Below are 23,994 nucleotides of genomic sequence, written 5' to 3'. Positions count from 1 at the left end.
AGAAAAAAGTTGGTGCAGATGTGATTGTAAAGGGAGGAAAATACTAAAACAGTTAAAAGACTTGTCTCTGAAAGCTTTGAATACTAGTAATATTACTTCCCTCATTATTCGCTCAGTGTTACTGGACTTAACCCAGTAAAGACAAAATGTAATTAACTACTTTCCATTGACTTGAGCCGATTGTTTGATAGGGGTTTTAAAAAAAAAAAAAAAAAGCTTTCTAGAGGTTAATCTTACAGTTTGACGTGTGTGTGTTAGTTAAAAGCGCATCAGATTGAAGTGAGAAGAAATATACTAAGACAATCTTACAGGCATACCTAAGAAATGGAAGAATTCATTCCTGAATGAATTTAGTTTTGATCGATTACATGAGATACATAAATCCACCATTTCCAACTACTGTAGACTGGTTTTTCCTGCTTATTGCCAGTGCACTGACTCAGGATTTCATAGCTCCATGTACAGAGTTGAGGTTTTCCAAAGTTCAGTAGTGGGCTACTTTTTTTTTTTTTTTTTTTTTTTTTTTGTATTGGTCACTTTTCTTCTATCCTCTCCCATCCTTAAGGCTGCTAAGGATGATTCCAGCCCTTCTCCACTCCCCATCTGTGGAAATAAGTGTTTTTCAAATTTTACATGCACACATGTTGGGATTATCACTGTGCTGAAGTTTCCCGGTGAGGAACCCTAACCCTGAATTTGATAGAATATGCTTAAGTGAACTGTAAGATATACTATAAATACCCATGACTAAAATTGTAGCCTGTCATGGACAGGTCACAGGCAATACACAAAAATCCACAGGCCCATGACCTATCCATGACACTATCAATATGGAGGTTGCTGCTGGGGCCAGCTGTGACACTGGCTGCCCAGGGGGAGACTACAGACAGCTGTAGTGGCCACCCAAGCGCTGCTGCCCCAAGGAAGCGGCTGCACCGGCCACCTGGGAACTGCTGCTTGGGGAGTTCCCAGGGCTAGTTTCCTAGAGTTTCTCGAACAGTGGTCCATGTGGCTGGCTGGCTGTGGGACCACTCCAGCAGCAGCCGGTGTGGCTGTCTCCGAGGCCACCTAAGCAGCTGGCCCAAAAGCCAGCTGCTTGGGCAGCCCTGGGGTCAGCCACACTAGCCCCCGCAGAAGTCATGGAAAGTCACGGAATCTGTGAAACAGAGCCCTAACCATAGGCCATGGAAAACATCCAGCTAAATCCCCTGTACTGAAAGTTTCAATTAGGATGTTTACGAAGGTCACTATTAGGGTTAATTTAATACTAACATACGGGAAAAAAATCTGCTTTTACAGCACTGGGTATTTTGAATACTTAAGGCCAAGTAGTATCTTGACACATGTAGACTTCCTTTTGGCTTTCAAATAAAGTTACCCACATCTTAGGGTAGAGTTTGGCTTCAGAGGTTTCTGTTTGAGTGGAAAAGGGAGGGAAGAGAGACAGCACAAGTTTTTTATTCCAGAATAGTGTTTAATGTCATTGTAAGACAGTCACATTTAACCCATTCATTACAGGTAGGGTTTAGATGGCAATATTGTGCATCTTGATTAGCTATCACTATAATTGAAGTATTTGGTTCTTACAGATAGATAATGTGAGGCAAACTATCATATTTGCTCCCAATGAGTTTTACCATATCTATGAAATATTTACACTATTTTAATCACAGTATGTGAGTAAATAGCATACAAGGAAATTTCCTGTGGATTATGAAAATGGTGCAATATTGGCCAAACATTTTCCCCCTCTATGTAACATGCATATCCTGCAAATACCAGAAATAAGAGTTATTTAATTTGAAAAAAAACCCACCATATTAGAATCCTAGAAAGCAGTCACTTTAAGGCAAGATACTGAGATGTCTACACAACCTTCTTTTTAAAAAATAGAGAAATTAACTTTTTATCAAAGATCGCACATGCTTCTACATATAGGTACCTGTAGATCATAAAAAGGCAGTACTAAAAACATCAGTGCAAAGTCCTAGGTTAGGTTATTTAGTAGAGAAAATGAGGTGATAACTGTTCTTAGAGCAAGCTGTTATTTTCAAATATCAAAACATATGCTCCTTAAAGACTATTTTATTTCTGGCTGCAGGCCACATATGTTGCATAAAATGTAATCTTTTTACTAGATCAAACAAGGTATAAAAAGCTGTTGAGACTATATTCATTTTAAAACATCAAAAGGAGTGTACTGGCAAATTTCATCCCAATTTTAGTATGTTCCTTTATCATGCTTACTTTTATTTATCCTTTAATAATAAAAGTTTAACAGTTTATCAAAAGTCTTGACCACTGATTTTTTCTAACCCATCAAGAATAGTGCAAACAGATGCAAACTCAGTGCTGTTCCTCTAATATTTTGGTGAGGACCCAAGACTAGATTTTACAGACAAAAAAAATAAAAACATGATCCTAAAAAGCTTGAGTCGATGTGAATTTTGTAAAAGTGGAGGGAAAGGCACAAATCAGTGGAGCTATGAAGAACACTTAACCAGAGGTCAGGACAAATGCTAACAATCATACAGTACTACGTATTTTTTACCCAAAGTCCAGACAACTGTCTCAGCTGCAAAATCAATTTAAAAAAAGCATTGAGTTTCTACTTACCAGTATATTTTGTGCTGTAAGACACTGTGCTGTAATAACACTGCAAAAAAGCAGTATGTATTGCTTTCAATTTATTTAACAATGGAACGTTTCACAAAAACAGTAGTCTACTTTCCTGTGTCTAAGTGACTTGTGGTTTTGATGATGGAATGGAAAAAGTCTCAAAAGCATCAAGTGAGCAGGAAATAAAATCTAGTTAGTTATATTTATTATATGTTACTATTTACATGATATATACTGAATGAAAAAAATTATGCACAAGATAGCTAATAAAACTGGGATTTTGGATTTTAACTAGCTCCCATCAGTAACAACCCAGTTTAACGTTCAGAAAGACATTTATATTTTTGTTGTAATCATTCCTAAGAAATTGGACCGTGAATGTTTTAGGCACCAAAAGAAGATTTAAGTGTACTTTTCTATTGTACTTTGCTCTTCTGGGTTAGATGATTGGTCATTATACTTGAGCGTGTGTGTGTTTGGGTGTTTAGAGGGGGTGGGGGAAGAATCTAAAGAGCATATGGATTGTAAGTTTCCTGTCCTGCGTCTTCTTCATTGCATATTTTACTTTAAGTTCTTTGCTAGTGACAGTCAGTACTATAGTCTATCACTGTCAGCCTTGATTGAAAAATGTTTCTAAAATAGTGCTAAAAATAGTGTGATTTTACAGTCTTCATACAGCTTTGTCCGAAGAGAACAGACTGTGGTCATCATAAAACTGATAGGTGAATAAGAAAACTATACATGTAGTGCAGCCAGACCCAGTCGAGTAACTAATCACATGCATGAGACAGTAAATTGTATTTGCACCCTATGGTGTTTTAAATATTGTATCACAAAGGAATAAAATTTATCAATAGAGTTTTTTTACAAGAGGTGAGGGACTGAATACTAGAATGAGCAGAGTATATCTGCCAACGCAAATCATTTCTGACCTGCAACATATCTGCTATTGGAGTCCTAGGATTTTCAAGTAAGGAGAATCAATTATGTGAAGTTGTGGGGTAAAGTATTTTCTTGTGTGTAAATATCATTTGTTACCTGATAGTTGAACCCGAATCCCTAGATGACTAGCTAATGTATTTGCTAACTGCACTACTGAGGTCCTTGACATTTTAAGAACTGTTTTAAAATGTGGGAAGACCACACATGTGGCATCACAACCAGTCTTCATTCAAAGTTTGCAAATCATCATTGACTCGCACAGAGGACTTCACTTAAATGGATTGACTAATCTTACTCAGATAGCTGGTATAAAACTCAAATTATGTCTAGGAAACTAAAGACTTTTTCCAAATAAAAGATTCAGTAGGTGTCATGAATCTGCCTCTTTTAAAAAGAGCTGGATAAGAGAGTTTGTTAAACCTGGCTAACAGGTAAATTTTGAAATTTCAGAAAGGAGGTACAAGAAGCATTTGAATAATAAGGTAAGGCACCATTATTTACAACTTCCATTATGGGCACTCATTCTGATAAATGTTTCAGATACATTTGAATCTTGAGGTTAAATGCAACACAAATGTTTTCCAGCTATGCTGTCCAATTTCATTTCTGACAGTTTGTGCAACCACTGACATTTTACTGACCATTGCTGCACCAATGAATGGTGAACAGCAGGCATGTCATCATAAACTGCCCACATCTTTCCTCTGGCATTCTACAGCACCTTGCCATATATAATGCAACACAGGAACAGAAAAGATTACTTGTACTATATCCACAGGGCAGGTGATTAAATGTGGTTGAACTGATAAAGTAAAGCCAGAATAAACTATCTGAATATTCTATGGATGGTTTAAAACTTGTTACCCGCAAGTACTAGGATTACAAAATTAATTTAGATTAATGCTTGGATATCCTCACGTAAGTGAAAAACAGGTGGTTTCTAGAAATCCTGTGATTTTAGCTTGGGGAGGGTTGGTCCAACACGTGTTGAAACGCAGAGTCTCATTTTAAAATGTCCAAGTTATTTTCAAGTAGGAAAAATGCACAAAGCACAAGTGAGCAGAATTGTTTCACTTCTGTTATTTTCTGCTGTAGGAGTTCACAGATATGGCACAGCAGTCAGCTGATACCAGTTAACAGTCTCCTTCCTCAAGTTGAAATCCTTTAGGGACAGCATAACTCCACCCAGAAAGAAGTTCTCTCGCAACGATTCTGCACTGAGCACACTTAGCTGAAGTTCCCTCTGCTTCAGAGTCTCCTTACTGTATCCACTGTACACAAGCTATGAAAAAAACAGCCAATGAAAGCCAAGACAGTTTATTTATTAGATGTCCAGAATAAATTATAAGGACAGCTGGTGGTTAAAGGGATTTATAGATGGGCTCCTGGGTTGTTCTCCTGGGTCAACCACCAACTTGCTATGTGACCCTGGGCAAGTCCGTCTCTCAGTTATCCTTGTAAAAAAGGGGATGTTTATCTGTTAGAAGGGTATTGTGTAACTTAGTGTTTAAAGTATCCCGAGTAGCTTGGATGGAAGGCGCTGGGTAAGTGAAAAGATTACTAAGTCCAATCAGTTCAGAGCAACCAGAGAGCCATCAAGTGATGCGGGTTATGGCCAATGCATTTTGTGAATTCAAATTAGACTATGCCAATCAATATCCAAGATTTTTTTCACCCCTTCCAGAGTTACAATCTTTATTATGACAGGTTTCAGAGTAGCAGCTGTGTATTAGTCTGTATCCACAAAAAGAAAAGGAGTACTTGTGGCACCTTAGAGACTAAAATTTGAGCATAAGGAAGTGAGCTGTAGCTCACAAAATATCGGATGCATTCAGTGGAAAATACAGTGGGGAGATTTATATACACAGAGAACATGAAACAATGGGTGTTACCATATACACTGTAAGGAGAGTGATCACTTAAAATGAGCTATTACCAGCAGGAGAGCTGGGGGGGAGGAGGGGAAGAGGAGGAGTAAACCTTTTGTAGTGATAATCAAGGTGGGCCATTTCCAGCAGTTGACAAGAACATCTTAGGAACAGTGGGGGGGGGGGGGAGAGAACAACATGGGGAAATAGTTTTACTTTGTGTAATGACCCATCCACTCCCAGTCTCTATTCAAGCCTAAATTAATTGTATCCAGTTTGCAAATTAGTGCCAATTCAGCAGTCTCTCGTTGGAGTCTGTTTTTGAAGCTTTTTTGTTGAAGAATTGCCACTTTTAGGTCTGTAATCGAGTGACCAGAGAGATTGAAGTGTTCTCCGACTGGTTTTTGAATGTTATAATTCTTGACGTCTGATTTGTGTCCATTTATTCTTTTACGTAGAGACTGTCCAGTTTGGTCAATGTACATGGCAGAGGGGCACTGCTGGCACATGATGGCATATATCACATTGGTAGATGTGCAGGTGAACAAGCCTCCGATAGCGTGGCTGATGTGATTAGGCCCTATGATGGTGTCCCCTGAATACATATGTGGACACAGTTGGCAACAGGCTTTGTTGCAACAAAAAAAACTTCAAAAACAGATTCCCACTCTCCTGCTGGTAATAGCTCACCTTACAGTGTGTATGGTAACACCCATTGTTTCATGTTCTCTGTGTATATAAATCTCTCCACTGTATTTTCCACTGAATGCATCCGATGAAGTGAGCTGTAGCTCACGAAAGCTTATACTCAAAGTTGTTAGTCTCTAAGCTGCCACAAGTACTCCTTTTCTTTTTGAGAATCTTTATTATGAGAAACTCTGCTTTACCACACTTAAGATATTTTTTATAGTTAGAATAGCTTGTTTACATATTAATTTTTTTTGGATTATAGGATAAGAAGGACAGGGAATAAATCTGGAACAGGAGTGTGCGCATTTATAAAGGTACAAAGCTTTCAGAGGTGCAAAGCAATTTACTGAGATGTGTTTGACAGGAATTATTTACCAGGCTTTCAAATAAATTGTAGTCACCAGCATGTATTTATGAAAGATAGCTGGTAAAGATTCTATAACTAACTGATCTTTCTTACCATTTCATTGAATGTTGGGTTCCTTGTTTTTCGTGTGATTTTGGTTTTGCGTTTAGATGTTTTGTTGATATCTGGAAGTAAGTACGTTTTTACGTAAGGATTTGGATCTGCACCATCTTCAGTAACCTGTAAATACAGAGCATAACTAGCCTTATTCTATTTTAATGTATTCCATCTGAATATCTTTTCTTTCAAAGAAATGCATTAGAGTATGTTCACCCCAATTACTTAACATATGAGCAACTGCTCATAATCAGACTAACTGAAGACAAATGTGTTTTAAGAAGATACTTCCATTCTGTCTCACATACACACCAACATTCCACAGCGTACTATATCAGTCATTCATATAATACAAGTTTGTGAATTTTTGGTTCACTTTCTTCACTCACCAGGTCTTTAATGTGCATCACCATGATAAACAGAGTGCCATTTCTATATGAGATGGACAACTTTACTTCTCCTCCCACTTTGCCCGAAGTAGGGCTTGATGGACTTGCATCTAAAAATATGCACACAAGTTATTTTCCTTCACACAATTGTCCATCAGTACCACTGTACTAAGGTAAAACTGACAAATGTAGGACATGCCAAGTTCACGTCCTTTTTTCAGTTTTTATCAGTGTGTCAGGAACTTTTTACCTCCAAAATTGGCAAGGTCTGGGTACCCAGAAAGAATAGGTATTTTAACAGGCATCATGGAGGATTAGAGTGAGAGAACTGGAGTACAGCAACTCTTCACTTAAAGTCGTCCCGGTTAACACTGTTTCATTGCTGATCAATTAGGGTACATGCTTGTTTAAAGTTGTGCAATGCTCCCTTATAACATTGTTTGGCAGCCGCCTGCTTTGTCCACTGCTTGCAGAAAGAGCAGCCCGTGGGAGCTAGCTGGTGGGGGCTTGGAACCAGGGTGGACGGCAGCCCCCTCAAGTCCCCTGTGCAGCAGCCACCCAGCAGGCTATCACTTGCCAGCAGTTCAGCTGTCCCTCCCCCTACAGTGAAGTGCTGCTCCTGCCCTCTGCCTTGGAGCTGCTCTCCAGAGCCTCCTGCTTGCTGTGTGGGGGAGGAACAGGGGGGCTAATGTCAGGATGTCCCCCCTGCTCACCCCATCTTCCATAGAGCAGGGGGGACACAGGACAGGGCTCAGAACTGAGGGAGCTTCCCAGCCGCAGTGGCCATCTCGGCTTGCTGATTAACTTAAAAAGGCAGTGTACTTAAGAGTGGGGTCAGCGTACTTAAAGGGGCAATGCGCATCTCTCACACACACAGGGTGTGAGTCTGTCTGCCACGCTGTCTCCCCTCCCTCCATTCACGCTGCCTTGTCGAGTGTGAGGCTACATTAACAATGGAGTTAACCCTTGAGGGCTCAGCCAATTGCTAGTTCATCATTTAGCAGTAAGGCATTCCCTGGGAAATATCCCACCCTCTTCCATTTTGACTTCACCACCTCAACCAAGCTTTACAATCATCATCGCTGTGTACAGTATTAAATTATTTGTTTAAAAACTATACATTAGTCTTTTGTCTGGTGAAATAATTTCCCTGGAACCTAAACACCTCCTCTCCCCCCATTTACATTAATTCTTATGGGGAAATTGGATTCGCCTAACATTTCGCTTAAAGTTGCATTTTTAAGGAACATAATTACAAGGTTAAGCAAGGAGTTACTGTATTTGATCTGATTAATGAAAGCATTAAAAATAAGCAAGAAATTCTCACTTACATGCAATTTTTATTTTGACCGATCTGAAACCATATGGTATAGGATTTACACTGAGACATTTTCAAAGTAAAGGAGGCTTGAATTTGATATGAAGACTGATTACTTTTTCATGAGAGGAAATGATTAAACTGAGGAATCAAATGATGGATTTTATACTGTGCAGTACTTTCAATTTTTTCATATTATATTACAGTCATTCAATTTACCCCCAAAAAACTTGTGTTCCTACCTGCAGGCTTAGCTATTCCATCTATTCCTTCAGCTTTCTCATCACGAAGTAAAGGGTGAAAAAAAGTATAAACAAGATCACACTGCATTTGGGAAAAAGGTTACATGTTACCTTAAAATGTACTAAAATGTGAGAGTTTGAACTCATTTTATTAAAATGCTTTAAGCAGTCACCTCTGACACCTCTGCTGAACTGTTCATCAAACTCTGTATGTAGCTGTTCAGCTCTACTTTTCTTTTGGCTGCTACATCCTTTATATGAGTTCTTCCCAGAACCATCTTATTAGGAAAGCTACAAGAAAATGACAAGATGCATTTTGTTGCTAATATTACTGATGTAAGTTAAGATTTAAGTACAACTTAAATCCTGAATGGCTGATATGTATTCTTGGCAATGATGTCATGACTTGAGTCAAAGCACACTAGTGTATTTGCTTTATGAACACACCATTACATTTGCAATATTCAACATTACACACACAAAAATACATTCAAACATTAAGGTTGCAAAGCCACATGCTTGGAAGTGCCAGAGTCAAGATGCAAATTTAATTCAACTCCTTTGTGTATGTGTGTTGTGATGTAGTCTTTAAGTACATGATTACATACTATTACAGACATACCTTCCACACAACTCTTGCCTTATTCAAAGCACAATTAATAAACAGCTAGTCACTATTTTGTTTTTTCATTGTTCGATGTAGTTCAGAGTACCTTATATGTTTAAAGCATAGCTTTCACTGACTTCAGTTGCAGCTGTCCAGCCCTTCTGCAAATTAGACCCCTGGGTCTAAAGTCAGGCACCCAGAAAAAACTGGATACACAATTAGTCACTATCGGTGAAAAGGAACTCTGAAAGAGGCAGGGATAAAATACAAATCTTGAGGGCAGCATTCAGCCATCTTAATCATGAGACCAACCTTTGTCTTCCTGCCCTCTCTAGCTTCATTCACTACACACACCTACCACCTTATGAAGCAGGGGGTCTTACACACAACAACCTCCTTCACCACATAACCCCAACTCATCCCAGAGCAGGTCCAGCCTGTGCACTGAATGAGGCTGGGGTCCTGTGGAAAAAAAAATACCATATGGTCATGTAATCAATGACTACAATATAATGCATATACACAAGACGAATTAAGGGTGCCTGGCCATCCTTAATTCTAGCACTGCTTAACTTTGCAATCTTAACATAGTTGTGTGTGTATGTGTGTAACCTCCCAGGTTTTTTAAAAAAAGCCAACGAAAGACAGAAGTTCCATGTGTCATCATATTGACACACATGGGTCCTCAGTAGGGTTGGAACCTTGAGATCCATCACACAAACCTCTACCACTTGAGCTAATGGAGTAATTGACAGCAGGTTGATTGATAGCTTATCATCTTGCATGTGGACTGGCATTGTAGCTGGACTGGACACTTGGCCAGTGGGTTTCACAGATGTTTGCTGACAGCAGAGGGATAGGGAGACTTTATCCCAATCTACCACCCAAAGGTCCAGCTCTTTTCTGAATCAGGTAGCTTCTTCCTCCATGCCACCTTGGCCCAGCAGGGGCATTACAGAGCACAGGAGAGAGAGGCTCCCTGCTCTCAGATCCAGCCCCAGTACAGCCAACAGTAGCAATTGCAGAGAATGTCCTGATCAGTTATGGGCTGGAACATGCTCAATGTGGACAAAGTCTTTGGGGAATTTAGCTGCTAAAAATGTAAGTCTCCACTGAACATATGCAAACTGATTGGTCAAATTTGGGTGGATTTTTATAGGGATGGCAAAAGGTACATCTCGTACAAAAAGGCCACCCCCTGCCAAATTTTTATTCCAATTTTGTCATCAGGGCATCATGGAAATTGTTGTGACCCAAATGTCAGCAGCTCAGAGACGCTTTCAAACGGGAACTAAAGAGAAGTCTTTTAAAATAAGAAATGCTTTGTTTACCTGAATGATTTGAACTTAGGAAAAACCAAATACAGCAAGCTGATGTCTTACTAAGCAAAAGAAACACCTCTCCTCTTCAAAAAGAGACGGCTATTTTTGTTGTCATCCATGATTAGATGCATTTCTGGATGTGATCCCAACAGCAGAGTAAAGGGTGAGAACTTCCCCTTTTAACACTTATGCCAACACTGGAAAACTCAGTGAAAGAAAATTTAATATAAAATTCCTTTGTCTACATAAAAAAGGACAGGAGGTATCTTAATTAGGAACATACCCTGGTAACTTCCAAAGAGGAAAGAGAATACCGAGTTTGTTGTGAAGTTCCTGGAACTCATCAAATGTCCGGAAGACAAACATTGGTTCAACTTGCCCCTCTCTCAAGACTCTCACCACATAGATCTGCGTTAAACACATGAAGATATGGAAAGGCAGTTACGGCATTGCAATAACCATAACTGTAGTGCACCATGTGGGAAAAAAATCTAATGGGTCTTTAAAAACAATTTAATCTGGGTCCACAACAACTAAACTTCTTAATCATACTGTTATTTCATAGTGTTACTGCAGGATTGTTTGGGTAACTGTACTTTCTCCATACCTTAATTTTTTTTTTTTTTTACATTTAATCTTTACTCTTAATTTCTTGATTATAATACTTGATTTAGGAAGAATTACAGTAAACCTGTAATGTATTCTACACTAAATTAATTATGTACACTATAATGTTTTGTTCCCATTCTTGGTAGGTAAATAGGCAGCTGAGAGAAACAACGGAATCAACCCATTTAGGAAAAGCTATGTTTTGCTTTTTTTTTTAAATTTTAATTAAATTATTTACACTTTGGGCATAGACTAATCCTCTGTTAATAAGAGTTGAATTTATTTGGAGGAAGAGAACATGTGAAAAAAGCGAACAGTGGAGAGGAAGTATGGAGGTGGCAGCATGCGGAATGAGTATTTACAAATTGGAATAAAATCCACACTTACATAATGTTTATCTGGGTTGTACCTCTTTTGGTACGTAAACACGGACACTTCCTTGATTCGACCATCCTGTCTAAGTGAATATGTTTTGGGAGAAAATGAGAGAATGGGCTCATCATTGGAAGGTAGGCCTGAAAAACGGAGCTGAGCCAGGTTGTGAATGAAGAAATTAAACTTTGTGGCAACACTTCCCAAACTGGATTCAATCAGCCTATAAGAGAAAAACACAACAACTTTGAATGCTTGAGCACAATTACATATTCAGAGCACACATTCCAATTTTGTCAGTCAGCACCTTAACTTCAAAGTTCTAAAATATATCAAATCCTCACTGAGGTAAAAGGACACATTACATTGACAAAAAAGAAAAAATGGTTACTGGTCTATTGACATGAAGACATTTCTGCATGTGCTGGGATATCCAATACTCAAATTTTGGGTAAAGTTACCGAACAACAAAGGTTGTCCAGAGTTTGTCAAGGCTGTATGCGTACCATATTTTTCATTAATTTAGGTTAAATGATCAACGAACAATATGCTGCAAGAGATCCAGTAGTTCACTTAGTGAAAACTGGATACAGCAAAAATATTTATAATTAGATTTCTGAACGGTTTCTAAAACATGGCAAACTGCAGTTCCAGTGAGAGTTGTTCTTTGAAAGATGCGACTTCACAACAAGAGGGTTTCCACTGTAAAGAACTTCAGAAGAGTCACATTAGCTATGGAATCAATTTAGGGAATATTTCCTCATGAATGTGCAAGTCTAATGGACAGCTAAATAAAGCTGTTAAGCTATCACTACTCCCAGAATTTTATGCATTAGAATTTTCACTATTTTTTTTTTTAAATAAAACAGCCTCAACATTTTTGCCCAACATTTGAAAAAATGTAGTTCTGCACAGATCTCAATTAGTGATAGATAACAGATTAGTATTTTATTTTATAATTAGGATAATTTCAAGACTACTGAACTTTTATAAGCTGTAAGTATTACAGTGTCTCAGTGTTTTAGTATAGTGCAGGAACTTCTAAAAGAAAAAAAGTGGCGAGTTTATATATTTTGGTTCTGTTTCACTTGTCTCTTATCTAGTACCTTGTAAAGAAAATTGTAGCTTCTGCATCTGTAGTTTGTGGCTGAAGAGCATCTTGGACATATTTTAAGTCTTGAACTCCAGTAAGTTCTGGTAACCCTGAAGGAAGCATCTATAGAAGACAAGTTACTATTTTTACACTGGAACAAGATATCAAATCTATTTTTACATTTAAATAATTAAAACACGAGGGCCCCAAACTTGATTGGAGCATCTGGGTACTACATTAAATACTAATGCTATTAACCAATAACTACTCCCACCACCACATTGTGTCAGTTAACATCAGAGTTGAAGAAAAACTAGTTTTGGAATTCTTAATATTTAGCAGTTACTTGAGTTTTAGCTTCTGTAGTAAAAGGTAGGAAATTTATTCTCTATTTTAGTTTCCATAGTGCAAAAACTAAGTAAAAAAAATCTCAGTAACAAGTACCCCCAGTATTTCCACAGGAACACTACTAAATTTCTGGCTTGTAACAGCACGGTTAGAAGTGCTTCTAAAGTACAAATGCCAACAGTTTAGATTTTTTGTATAGACTGGGTTTGTCAGAAGCTATAACTTCCTACGAGGGAACTTACTAAAATCCACATTTAAACTACAAGAAAATTATGTGCAATAAAAACTATTACCAGTGAAAGCAGGTTAAGCAAGAGGTTTGCATGTTTCCTGATCAAATTGTAAGCTTGGCAGCAGAGATCCACAAACAACTGAAAACGAATAGTAGGTTTTTCACCACCATTAATGACATAGGCCATATCTGATGTTAGCACAAAAGGAGCCCGATCCCTGTTTAAAAAAAAAAAGCAAAATACAGAGCTTAGTAAATGACTTCCTTGGAATTTCATGCACTTTTAGTTGCAATTTGCTAAATTTAATTACTATTCTAAAACAGAATTTTTCCGAGAACTTGAACTACATGCAAAAAATCAATCACTGGACTTTCAGGGAGCAGGTCAGTCTCACTCACAGGGTATGATTCATTCATAATTCTAATGTTACAGCCATGATTTCAAAGGGAAAGAATATTCTTTCCAAAAAATCTTATTTAATACTTAATGAATCCAAATTTTTACTCTGTGACCAGGTAACATCAGAAAGTAATAATTCCCAGCCAAAAAAAAACTGAGCTAGGTTAAAGTTGTAAATGTAAATCAACTATATTTGAAAACACCAGGGAATAAAAAGTTAGGTTCAAGTGCTTGTTCATGTCAATTCCAATCAGGCGTGTGTGCACCGTGGACACAGTCGTCGGAAAGTTTTCCCATAGCAGCTCCTATCAGGTCGGGTGTGGAGCCCCCAGGAGTGGCGCCTTCACGGCGCTGGATATAGGACCCTGCCAACCCCATGTCTCCTCAGTTCCTTTTTACTGCCAGTGATGGTCGTTGTAACTGCGATCACTTGCCTAGCAAATGCTTCCCTTAGCTTTCTTTCCATCGCATAGTTAGTTTCGTTTAGTTGTAGTTAATGTTAGGAGATAGTGTATATAGTAAGGTTTGGAAGCAGGGGTTTCCCCAATCCCTAACACCCGCCTTGGGCTCCGGGGTATGCCGTGAGTCCAAGACTTTAAACCCTACAGAACGTGCAGTATGCCAACGAGCGACCCCCATGACTCATGTCTGAATTGTCTGGGGATCGTGCACCAGACAGAAAGATGCAAAATTTGCAGGGCTTTGCAGCCCAGGACAAAAAAGGAGCGAGATTTCCAACAAACAGTTGCTCTTGGAATCTGTTCTTCATCCCCAGTCTGCTGCGGACCACCAGGACCTGGCACATAGTGCGTCCTAATGGAGTACCCCGGCATCAATATGTGACAGTGCTGAGGAAGGTCTCTAGACTCAGAGACCCTCAGCACTGGTGCTCTCTGGCACTGCACATTGAGGAGACAACCCAGAACCCCACACTAATACAGTACATCATCCAGCGCATAAGAATGATCCATCCATCCAAACATGACTTCTATTCCTCTTCACATTATCCACTTGCTGACAGTCAAACACAGATATTTCAACTCATCCTCCATATGCATTATAGGAAAATGTTCTCATTCACCATTGGTCTGTGACCCAGACAGTGCAATTTACTTCTTCCACACTCCAAAGTATATAGCAGATAAGACCCCTGGGTCCTCACCATATCTCTTTCAATTCTTGATAAAGTTTAGGGTACTCCATCATGCAATATATAATTGTATGCCCTTCAAAACAGCATACAGAAGCTATGCCACAAATTATACACAGCTATTCCTGGGTGATCAGAGCTATGACATGGTAGCTGGGGTCATGGGGTCAGAGTTAGAGTTCCCCAAACAATCTCAACATTTAAAAAAGCTACACTAACCTCATCTTAGAATATCCTGGTTTCAAAATGTTTGGTTTTTATAAAAAAAACTTAGGTTTTTCACTGATTTGTGCAAAGCTCTTTTGGTCCAGGAAATTGATTTAAAAAATATAATCCTTAAGGAAAAAAGTGATATTCCTGAAATTATAGAAATGAAATACCATAGACAGTTGTGCCAATTAGCACATTTTGATCTTCCAATTGCTGGAACAGTAACGACTATTTTAAAGCTACACCTGTGCGTCTAGTTTTTAAATGCACAGAACACCTCCAGTATGTAGGAGCAGCCTTCACACCTTGACGTTCTTCAAGCAGAGTTGCAACTACTGAAGTTGATGGTCAGGGAGAGATTGTAAAGACTTTTCAGAAGCATAGTAGTCTAAAGTGAGAATCCAAAATGGATTTTGGAAATTGGGTGGTTCAGCCTAAAAGAACAGTTAATTACCTTACAGTAAATGATTTTTCTAGATGGTCTATGCATGTGGATCCCACCTATGATGCATTTGTGCCCTCTACACAGGAGTTAAGAAAGTTCTTTAGCAGTGTCCACTAGGAGTCATGCATGCGCTTTGGGTGCTCTTGCTCCCCCATCCAAGAGAATAAAGGGTGGGGTGACCCCAACTGCTACTCAATTTCTTTTGCCGCCCAGAGTCCCAATAATAAGATTCTGAGCTGCAAGAATGGAGGGTGAGTCATGGGATCCACAAACACAGAACATCTTGAAGAATCAGTTACTATAAGGTAAGTAACCATTCTTTCATCTTTGGAGCACCTGCACATGGATCCCACTTACTATAATTAGCAAGCAGTCTGATTCTTTGGAGGTGGGAGCCAGGTGGTTATCTGAACAAAGATTGGAGAACAGCACTTCCAGCTAATGATGCTGCTAAAGAGTAACGTCTGCTAAGTGTGTGACCTGATGACCACATAGCTGCTCTACATACTTCTATCAGTGGAAGCTTGCTGAAGCATAGTGGTCTGACCTGAACCTTCTATCATATTCCACAAAAAAACAAACAAACAAAAACAATCTAAGATTCTTCAACAGTCTTGTTTTGTTTAGGTAGTACAAGAGGGCTCTTTCTGACATCCAAAGTATGAAGTTTTGTTTTGATTCTGCAGGAGAAGCAAGAGTCCTAGGGTAGAAAACTGGAAAGTGAAAATACTGGTTAGTGTGAAAATCCTGTATTAGCTTTGGTATGAATTTAGGATGAGGTCTTAATGTAACTGTCCATATGAAAAAGTGTCTGGTGGGTAGACGTGAGAGTTTGGATTTAGCTAACTATGTGGTGAAGTAATAGCCACTAGAAACTCAGCTTTCACAGATAAAATGATGACTAAAACAAGATAGACTCAAAAGACATTTCATTAAAGCCACAAACACTAAATTCAAATACCAAGGAGGTGGCATTTTTCTAACTTGTGGAAACAGGAGATTTAAATCTTTTAGGAGTCTGATAACTCTGATGGGGAAAAAACCTGAAGATCCTTGTCACGAGGTGAACTCGCTGCTGATGGCGCCTCATCTTGGCCATCCTGGGAATTAGCTCTGCTAGGTGCTGCACCCTCCTCCAGCGGTGTCTCCCCTCTCGTTCTCTGGAACCCTCTCACTCCAGGAACTGCAGCCTCCCCTTCGTAATATGGCCCTCTGGCTAAGTCACTAGCGTGGTTTTCCTTTCTGGGGAGGGAAGTCTCTTTTCCTGAACACGTTCAGGCAGTCTTCTTATGCACTGCCCTGCTGGTGCCACTTCCCCAGTGGCTGGTTAGGAAACCCAGGTCCACCCTCTACTCCGAGTTCTAGCTCCAGGACCCTCTAGCCCCCAATCAAGGTTTGTTCCACCCTGTACCATGCTGCATTTCCCTGAGCCCTTTCCAAATTGTCTGGCTCTCCCTTCCTTCTCTGGGTCTGCAAGTTTTACCGTTCCCTCCTTCCATGGAGTAACTGCAGCCTACACATCTCTGCAGCCTCCAAACATTTCTCCCTCTTCCCATGTGTGTCTTCAAGCGGAATTACTCTTCTACGCAAGAGGCAAGATTTAAAATCCGGTAAGCGTGGTTGAGGCATCATGGCCGAAACCCAGTATTGTTACCACCTACCTATAAAAATACAATTTCTTTTATTGCCTCTTGGCTTTGAAGTATAAAAACTAACTTTCTCCTAAGCTACAATCTAAAAGCTGCTAAAAGGGACTCAGAAGTTCCAACTCTCTGCCATCACGGTCAGAAGGAACTGACTGGCAGCTGGGTCACCCTGCCCTTTATGTTCTTGCGTGGAGAAACGGAAGAGCACGTCCAACCGCTAGTGGACACTGCTAGAGAAAACTTTCTGCATTCCTCTGCAGAAGGCACAAGTGAACCATGAGTGGGACCCACATACACAGGAGCTTGATGAAGACAATACTATGTTCACATTGAGGACCGTGGTAACAAATTTAGATGTTAAATCGTGAGGAAAAATGCAAAAGGGAAGTTGCTTGCATTCTCAAATGTTAAACTGCAGAAGATACCTTTTAAAGCTACCAAACGTCTGTGCATGGCCCAAAAACTTTCCAAAGTCAATATGAAACATATGTCCCGTGCTTCGAAGCATTATGTTATCATTGTGACGGTCACAAATTCCCAATACGTAGGTGGCTACGCAGCATCCTGCACAAGAATAGATGAAGTTTTCTGAAGCCTGAAATTAGCAAAAAGTAAATGAGATCAAAGTGAATCTACCAAATGGGAAAAACAATATAGTTCAGTTTATTATTCATTCAGAGTTCACTTTTTACAATAGGGATGTGGCTCTGGGCAGCTGACAGTTCTTAAGTAAACTTCCCTCAGCCTACTTGGGAAGCTATTCATTTAAGAAAAATTCTGTATGCTATACTGCTAAGGAGAAAGGCCATGTGTTAGGTTTTTGGGGGTCAGAAGGCAGATCAGTTAGAGAGAAGGCTGTTCAGAGATAAAGCACAAGCAAAGGCCAAAGAACCTGTTTACACCATATCTGCATACCCCGGCCTGGTAACGAAGTGTTGCATCCAAAGGAGAAGCAGCATGAGAAGGAGCCATATCTTCTAAGCCAAGATTAAAATTGAGACTTGTTCTACACTAAAGTTTGGTCAATGCAAGGCAGCTTATGTCAACCTATTTATGTCAATGTCTACACTACAATGTGGCTTCCACCGAAGTAAATCTCCTGATACGCCACTATAACAACTCCACCTCCACACAAGGCATAGCACTTATATTGATATAGTTGGGGTGATGCAGTGTTCGTGTAGACACTGCGTTACTTACATCGCCTGTCAGCTGGAGCCCTCAGCTCTGAGCTGTGAGAGCTGTCAGTGTCCCACAATGCCCCACATCAATCGGCGGAAGCATTCCTGGTGAGGAATGCACCGCCCACTGAAAGAGCAAGTGTGGATGTGAACCACTACTTCAATTACTGCGGTGGCTGTTCATGGACTTAAGTCTACTTAATTTTGTCATGTAGATAAGCCCTGAATGTCATGCTTCCCCCTACTTTTAATTTTGGAGTGAAATGTTTCCTACAGTGAGAAAACATTTCCATAGACATTCCTGAAGTGAAACATTAAACTACAGTTTCCAAAAGACTCCTTTACAATCCTATGGTCCATTTTGATTTCTTTTCTGAAATACAATACAGAAAATTCAACTTCCCGAATAGCTTAAAACAGATTGTTAGAAAACTTATTTAGTGGCAGAAACAGAAGAAGAGTTGTATTCTCCTGTAACTTAAAATGTAACATTTTAAAGGAAGACTATGGAAATTACCTTTTCATATTCTTCCTCTGTAGGATTATACTTTCGCAGCCATTCTGCAAGTGGCTTGTCTTTAAAAGATCCTGTCACTCCATATTCCACTTGAATTTTCCTAAGCGTATCTGAAGCAGGAACAAGCTCCACCATTCCTTTACATAAAAATTAAGTTGTGAGAGAGGGAGTACACATGAGAAAGGACTGCTCTGGTTTAAATCCTAATTTTTACATTATATTTTCCACTACCTCTCATTTGGTATGAAGTCTCCTGAAGACATTTAATTTTAAAATGTAGACCCAACCCCAGTCTCAAGCAATGAAAAAAATCTATGAACTTGGTTACTCTGCTAAACCTCTGCAGGCAATTTTACAATGTATACTACAAAATATATGTAACCAAATTAGGCTTGTGTATTACTACCACCTGTGTTAAGATTTGTGGAATCTTGAGGGTCTCATGGGCCACAGTAGTGGGTGCCCACCCCAGCCCTAAGAGCCAGAGGGACCTGCTGGGGGGCGAAGGTGGGGAGTCCCGGCGGTGCTTACCTGGGGCAGCTCCCAGGAAGCATCCGGCAGGTCCCTCTGGCTCCTAGGGACGGGGTAGCGTAGCTAGGGGGTGAGCGGCTGCTCCCCCCACTGATCATGTCAAAAGTGGCGCCTTAGGCACCGACTCCATGGGTACTCCGGGGCTGGAGCGCACTCACAGGGAGAATTTGGTGGGTTCAGAGCCCCCACCAGCAGCTCCCCGCCCCGGCCCCAGCTCACCTCCGCTCCGCCTCCTCCCCTAAACACACCGCCCTTCTCTGCTTTTCCACGCCCCACCCCCAGTTTCCCACGAATCAGCTGTTCGCACAGGAAGCTGGGGGGGGGGGGGGGGCTGAAGCAAGCAGCAGCTTCGCACTCAGGTCCAGGGAGGTGAGCTGGGGCGGGGGGTGCGAGGAGGGCCGCCCGCGCCGCAGCAAGTAAACCCAGGGGGGCGGGGTGGGGGGCAGAGGCGGAGGCAGCCAGGGAACCGGTTGTCCAGCGAACTGGTGCGAACCGGCTCCAGTTCACCACAGGGTACAATCTTTACGTAATGACTAAAATATCTCATGTGCACTCCTAAGTAATTTAGGTGAGTAACTCTGAGTTATAAGTGACATGCTGGAATAGAAGGTGCTCTGAGTTGACTTATTTCTAGAGCAACACAAAATACTCAATATGTGGTGCACAAGGGGCCTTATTTAGGAGAAGTGGCTATTAAAAAGTACGAAAGAATTCCTATAGCTAAACCACAAATCCCTATTTGGACAGTAGGTTTTTTTGTTTTGTGGAGAAGGAGGGGAAGCAGCAGGCACAAATCTGTAACAGAGCTTCCATTTTTGTTCATTACACTGGAAGTACTTTAAAAGTACTTTATTAGACTGATAAGAAAAAAAGGGATTACATGGTATGTCAATCTAGAGCACAGTTAAGATGGGAAGAAATGCCTTCTGTACATTCCACAAGCAAAGCTTTCGTATTCAAAAAGCAATTTATTCTCAGCCATATTTATCTGGATGCCAATATTTATAGTACTAAAGTTGTCATTTGTGCTTTTGTGGGTGCCTTTGGGTCAGACCCACCTGACTTCAAAGAGTTGCAAGTTCTCAGTGCTGCTCAAGATCAGAGCCACAATGCATTAGCCTGTGCAGGACATCTTCCACTATTTAAGCTCCAAGGCATTTAATGTTTTGTGAATCAAATCCAGTCAGAACAAGTGTTGAAGAAAAGGCTGCCTCATTCCTGTGTAAACCTAGAATATGTGGTGCAAAGTTTATTGGATTTTTAAAATTTTCCTTTTTAAAAACCGGAAGCATTAGGTAAAGGTATGCAAGTACTGATTCTAACCTGTCTCCCTGTGAGTTTGGTCATCTCTTCTGATGGACTGATGTCATGGTAGTGGCTTCAAACATTTTAGCAGTTCAATTTTGATCTAAATAGATCTCTGAAAACATTATATGGGATGCCAGAATTAGCATTGCTACTGTATTCCATCCTTCCTCCTCAGTTCTGTTTTTCTCCACTGCATCTAATTTCTGTTTCTCTTTCATTTTCATGTTTCTTTTTTGCTACACTGATCTTTAACTGTAAGGATCACCAAGGAGCTCAGTGGTCAAGAGCAGAACAGTATCTCCAACAAACTGAAGCAAACTACTGGGTGATTTCAATCAGTTTAGTTTCACAATACTATTACACTTGTAAAGCACTCATGCTCTTGTGTTGAGTTTCCCTCTGGGAGGTCTATTGCTAGCATTCATTGTTGCACACATCTGCCATTCACAAGGAACCGGTGGGCTTTTAACTGATTGAGGCATGATGCCAAGAATCTGTTGTAGAGCCCTTCACGGGGAGAAGTGCAGGAATACATTGGGTAGTTTCTATCTGACTACTGTACCTCGATCTTTTCCAGTTGAGAGGCACTTGAAGATAACCATCCGCAGGTCCAGTCCCTCCTGCAGCCAGATTTTGTCCATGATTTTTATCATTTGTAAAGCCAACATATCTTGTCGCAGATCTTCTCCAACCTTAAATAAAAAGCAGAAAAAGGATACTTTGAACAATGAACTACACAGATGAGACAAACCATACGTTTCTTCTTAAATTGTGAATGACTTGTTTCGTCTGCTAAGTGTAAAGAAAGGTAAATGATGGGCCATAATGAAGTTTGTATATATAAAATGCTGATTTTCAGTTTATACAATATACTCAGACATCTCAGTTAGCCCTTGAGATATACTGTTTGAAAGATGAACATAGTATTTTTCTTTTTAAACCTTACACTTTAACCATTAGACCAGCTTACCTCTCCTCCCCTTCTTGGAGTGAAAGTACTAGACTTGGCCTTGGGAAACGGTCAATTCCGTGCTCCACTATGGACAGGGTGTGACCCTGGGAAAGTCATTTAGTGTGTATCTGCCTCAATTTCCCCATCTGTAAAATGGGCTAATACTGCTCTACCTCACAGGGGTGTTGTGAAGATAAACACATTTAAGATTGTGAAGCACTAAGATATGACCATGATGGGAGCCACGTAAGTACAAAGAAGTTTTCAACCTTCTACAAATGGTAACCACTTTTGTGGGGTTAGCTATTTTCATTCATCCGGTTACTTAAGTCAGTTTCTAAATATAAAAAGAAGATTCAAGATGCAGCTAATAGCCTATAGATGTGTGGCAAAATTAGCCAGTTTTGTTGGCATTAGCTATCATAATCCCATATCTTTCCTCCAGTAGAACAGGGGAGAAAAAAAACAAACCCAAAAACTTACTTTAAACATAACATTAATTTCTTCGCCCAGAGGATCTGCATTCACCAATGTGACTTTTAGTGGTACTGCATTAGAATTGAAGAAGGAACATGCCTGCAAGTACATGATAGTTTAATCCTTAGCAGGAGAATGAGCGATAACATTTTTGGCTTTCAAATCAAATAGAATGTTAATAGTTTGCAGATGAGATTTAAAATTGCTAGCATGCCAGACAAAGTCACTAATACTTGGAATGTTTGCACACTATAACAACGCAAGTTCTGAGATCGATGAAGTGGCAAATCACTTATATATCACATAACATATATCACAAAGCAGTATCTCTACAGTGTGTGGTCTCAGTCCCATTCCTGAGAGCATCAAACAACCAGTAACTAAATGTTGCTGCTTTTGAGAGACACGCAAAATTTTTAAATTTTGGTGTTGATATTTAATAGACTTGCATCTGACATGCATATTTAAAAATCAGGTTAAAATGTTTCATTGCCCCCCCATTCACCAACCTGTACGCCCAACATCTTGGAATGGAGTTTAATCTTCTAATCACTATCTCTTGAATGCCCAGTTCTGACATGCCTGCTAGTTAACAGTAGTGACTACATTCCTCCTTTTGGTCATTCTGCCTCTTCCCTAACAATGTTTTTTGTATGCTGGTATACAAGCGACATAACGTTTTACTGGCATGTGTATTTTAGTATGCCAGTATCACTAACAAATATATTTCATAACTTGTAATAGATATTAAAAAAAAAAATCTTTACTAGGTTGTCTTCCTGGTTAGAATCATGAATTTTTCAGAAGTCTGCACACCATCTCCCATTTCTCCTAAAATATGGTGGGGCAGGGCTGCAGAGGGCTTTTTGGGGGACTGGGCAAAAGAAGAAACTGAAGCCTTCCACCCTTCCAAACAACTTACCACTGAGCAGAGGTGGGAGTGGAGTAGGATGTGGGAGATTGCCTGCATCATGCAAACCTGGCAGCTTCTGGTCCAGCTGCCTATCACTCACAACAGAGAGGCCACCAGGCCAAATATAAGCGAGTGGTGCGTGACTGTGTGCCAGGTTGCAACGCCACTTATACTGCCCTTTTTGCCCCTCCTTCTTGGTGGCCTTGTATCACGGACATGACTATTACTGAGTTTGGTGGGATAAACATGCCCCAAAGAAAACATGTCCATGCCTCTCCTTATGTGCTGTCACAACAGCTTAGATTGTTTGGACAAAACTTTAGACAAAAATCCCTAGATCTGAACATCTCTGGGCTAGAGGCAGAGCATTCTCCATATGCCCCATGATTTTTGGATTTACTGCCTTTATTAGACTGAGGGTCAATTTGATAACCAACAAATGGTGTAAAGTCCATGCAGGTATTCAGGCTCTTTCACCAAGGTGATTATGGGCAATACATCTGCTTATTTTGGGCAGCAATCCCTTGATTTATATTTGTGAAATTTTTGTACATAGCCTATCTTGCAATACCAGCATATTTTCTAACACAAAATAAAAAATGAATACAAATGGGGACAGATATTCTTAACTGAAGAAGCTATTCAAAGTTGGATTTACTGCTGCCTCTGAACTCTAAGTTTGAGATCTGAAGAGAATACAAGTGTGGAGCTTTCCCATATCTCAGTTTCCTACTTTCCACTGATTACATAATAAGTTTCCTTCAATTCATCTTCTCCACCCAGGTCCCTCATGGCAATTAGGAGCAATGTTCAGTAAATGTTAAATTTGATATCAATTTATTCAGAAGTTTCACAGCTTGTCATTTCTCTGCCCCACACCCATTAAAATCATATTACTATAGCTTTCTCCTGGAAAATTATAGTTTCTATTGGTTTCTGATTTAAGTGTCAGCAGTGTTGAGGCTTATACAATTTCTGAGATACAGTTCCTCTTTTCACAGCATGAAATTCAGAACTCCAGTGTTTTCTTGTTCCAGCCAGCCTTCTGCTTGCATTTATAACTTCAGCCTCATAAAGATTATAATCTTATTTTACAGCCTTAGTATATGTATTGTGTAATGTATAAGTGTTGTATTAAGCATGCAAGACA

The 23,994-nt window shown here is 39.9% G+C and overlaps 1 protein-coding gene across 1 annotated transcript in view; it reads right to left on the bottom strand.

The window, feature by feature from the left end:
• Nucleotides 1-1,453: 1,453 nt before the first annotated feature.
• The window catches only part of PIK3C2A (phosphatidylinositol-4-phosphate 3-kinase catalytic subunit type 2 alpha), an 89,343-nt gene continuing 66,802 nt past the window's right edge, over nucleotides 1,454-23,994 (bottom strand). The window contains exons 21-33 of the mRNA XM_038404529.2: nucleotides 21,938-22,030; nucleotides 21,065-21,194; nucleotides 18,664-18,800; nucleotides 17,391-17,560; nucleotides 13,176-13,332; nucleotides 12,548-12,657; nucleotides 11,457-11,664; nucleotides 10,744-10,868; nucleotides 8,705-8,822; nucleotides 8,532-8,613; nucleotides 6,972-7,081; nucleotides 6,580-6,705; nucleotides 1,454-4,843 (exon numbers count right to left, since the gene is read on the bottom strand). Of these exons, the coding sequence (XP_038260457.1) occupies nucleotides 4,661-4,843; nucleotides 6,580-6,705; nucleotides 6,972-7,081; nucleotides 8,532-8,613; nucleotides 8,705-8,822; nucleotides 10,744-10,868; nucleotides 11,457-11,664; nucleotides 12,548-12,657; nucleotides 13,176-13,332; nucleotides 17,391-17,560; nucleotides 18,664-18,800; nucleotides 21,065-21,194; nucleotides 21,938-22,030 (1,749 nt within the window). The 3' untranslated portion in view covers nucleotides 1,454-4,660. The remainder of the gene's footprint in view (nucleotides 4,844-6,579; nucleotides 6,706-6,971; nucleotides 7,082-8,531; nucleotides 8,614-8,704; nucleotides 8,823-10,743; nucleotides 10,869-11,456; nucleotides 11,665-12,547; nucleotides 12,658-13,175; nucleotides 13,333-17,390; nucleotides 17,561-18,663; nucleotides 18,801-21,064; nucleotides 21,195-21,937; nucleotides 22,031-23,994) is intronic.

Source organism: Dermochelys coriacea, chromosome 6, assembly GCF_009764565.3.
Source record: "Dermochelys coriacea isolate rDerCor1 chromosome 6, rDerCor1.pri.v4, whole genome shotgun sequence".
Taxonomy (NCBI): Eukaryota; Metazoa; Chordata; order Testudines; family Dermochelyidae; genus Dermochelys; species Dermochelys coriacea.
The sequence above is the reverse complement of the archived record's forward strand: the minus strand, read 5'-3'. Positions and strand labels throughout refer to the sequence as shown.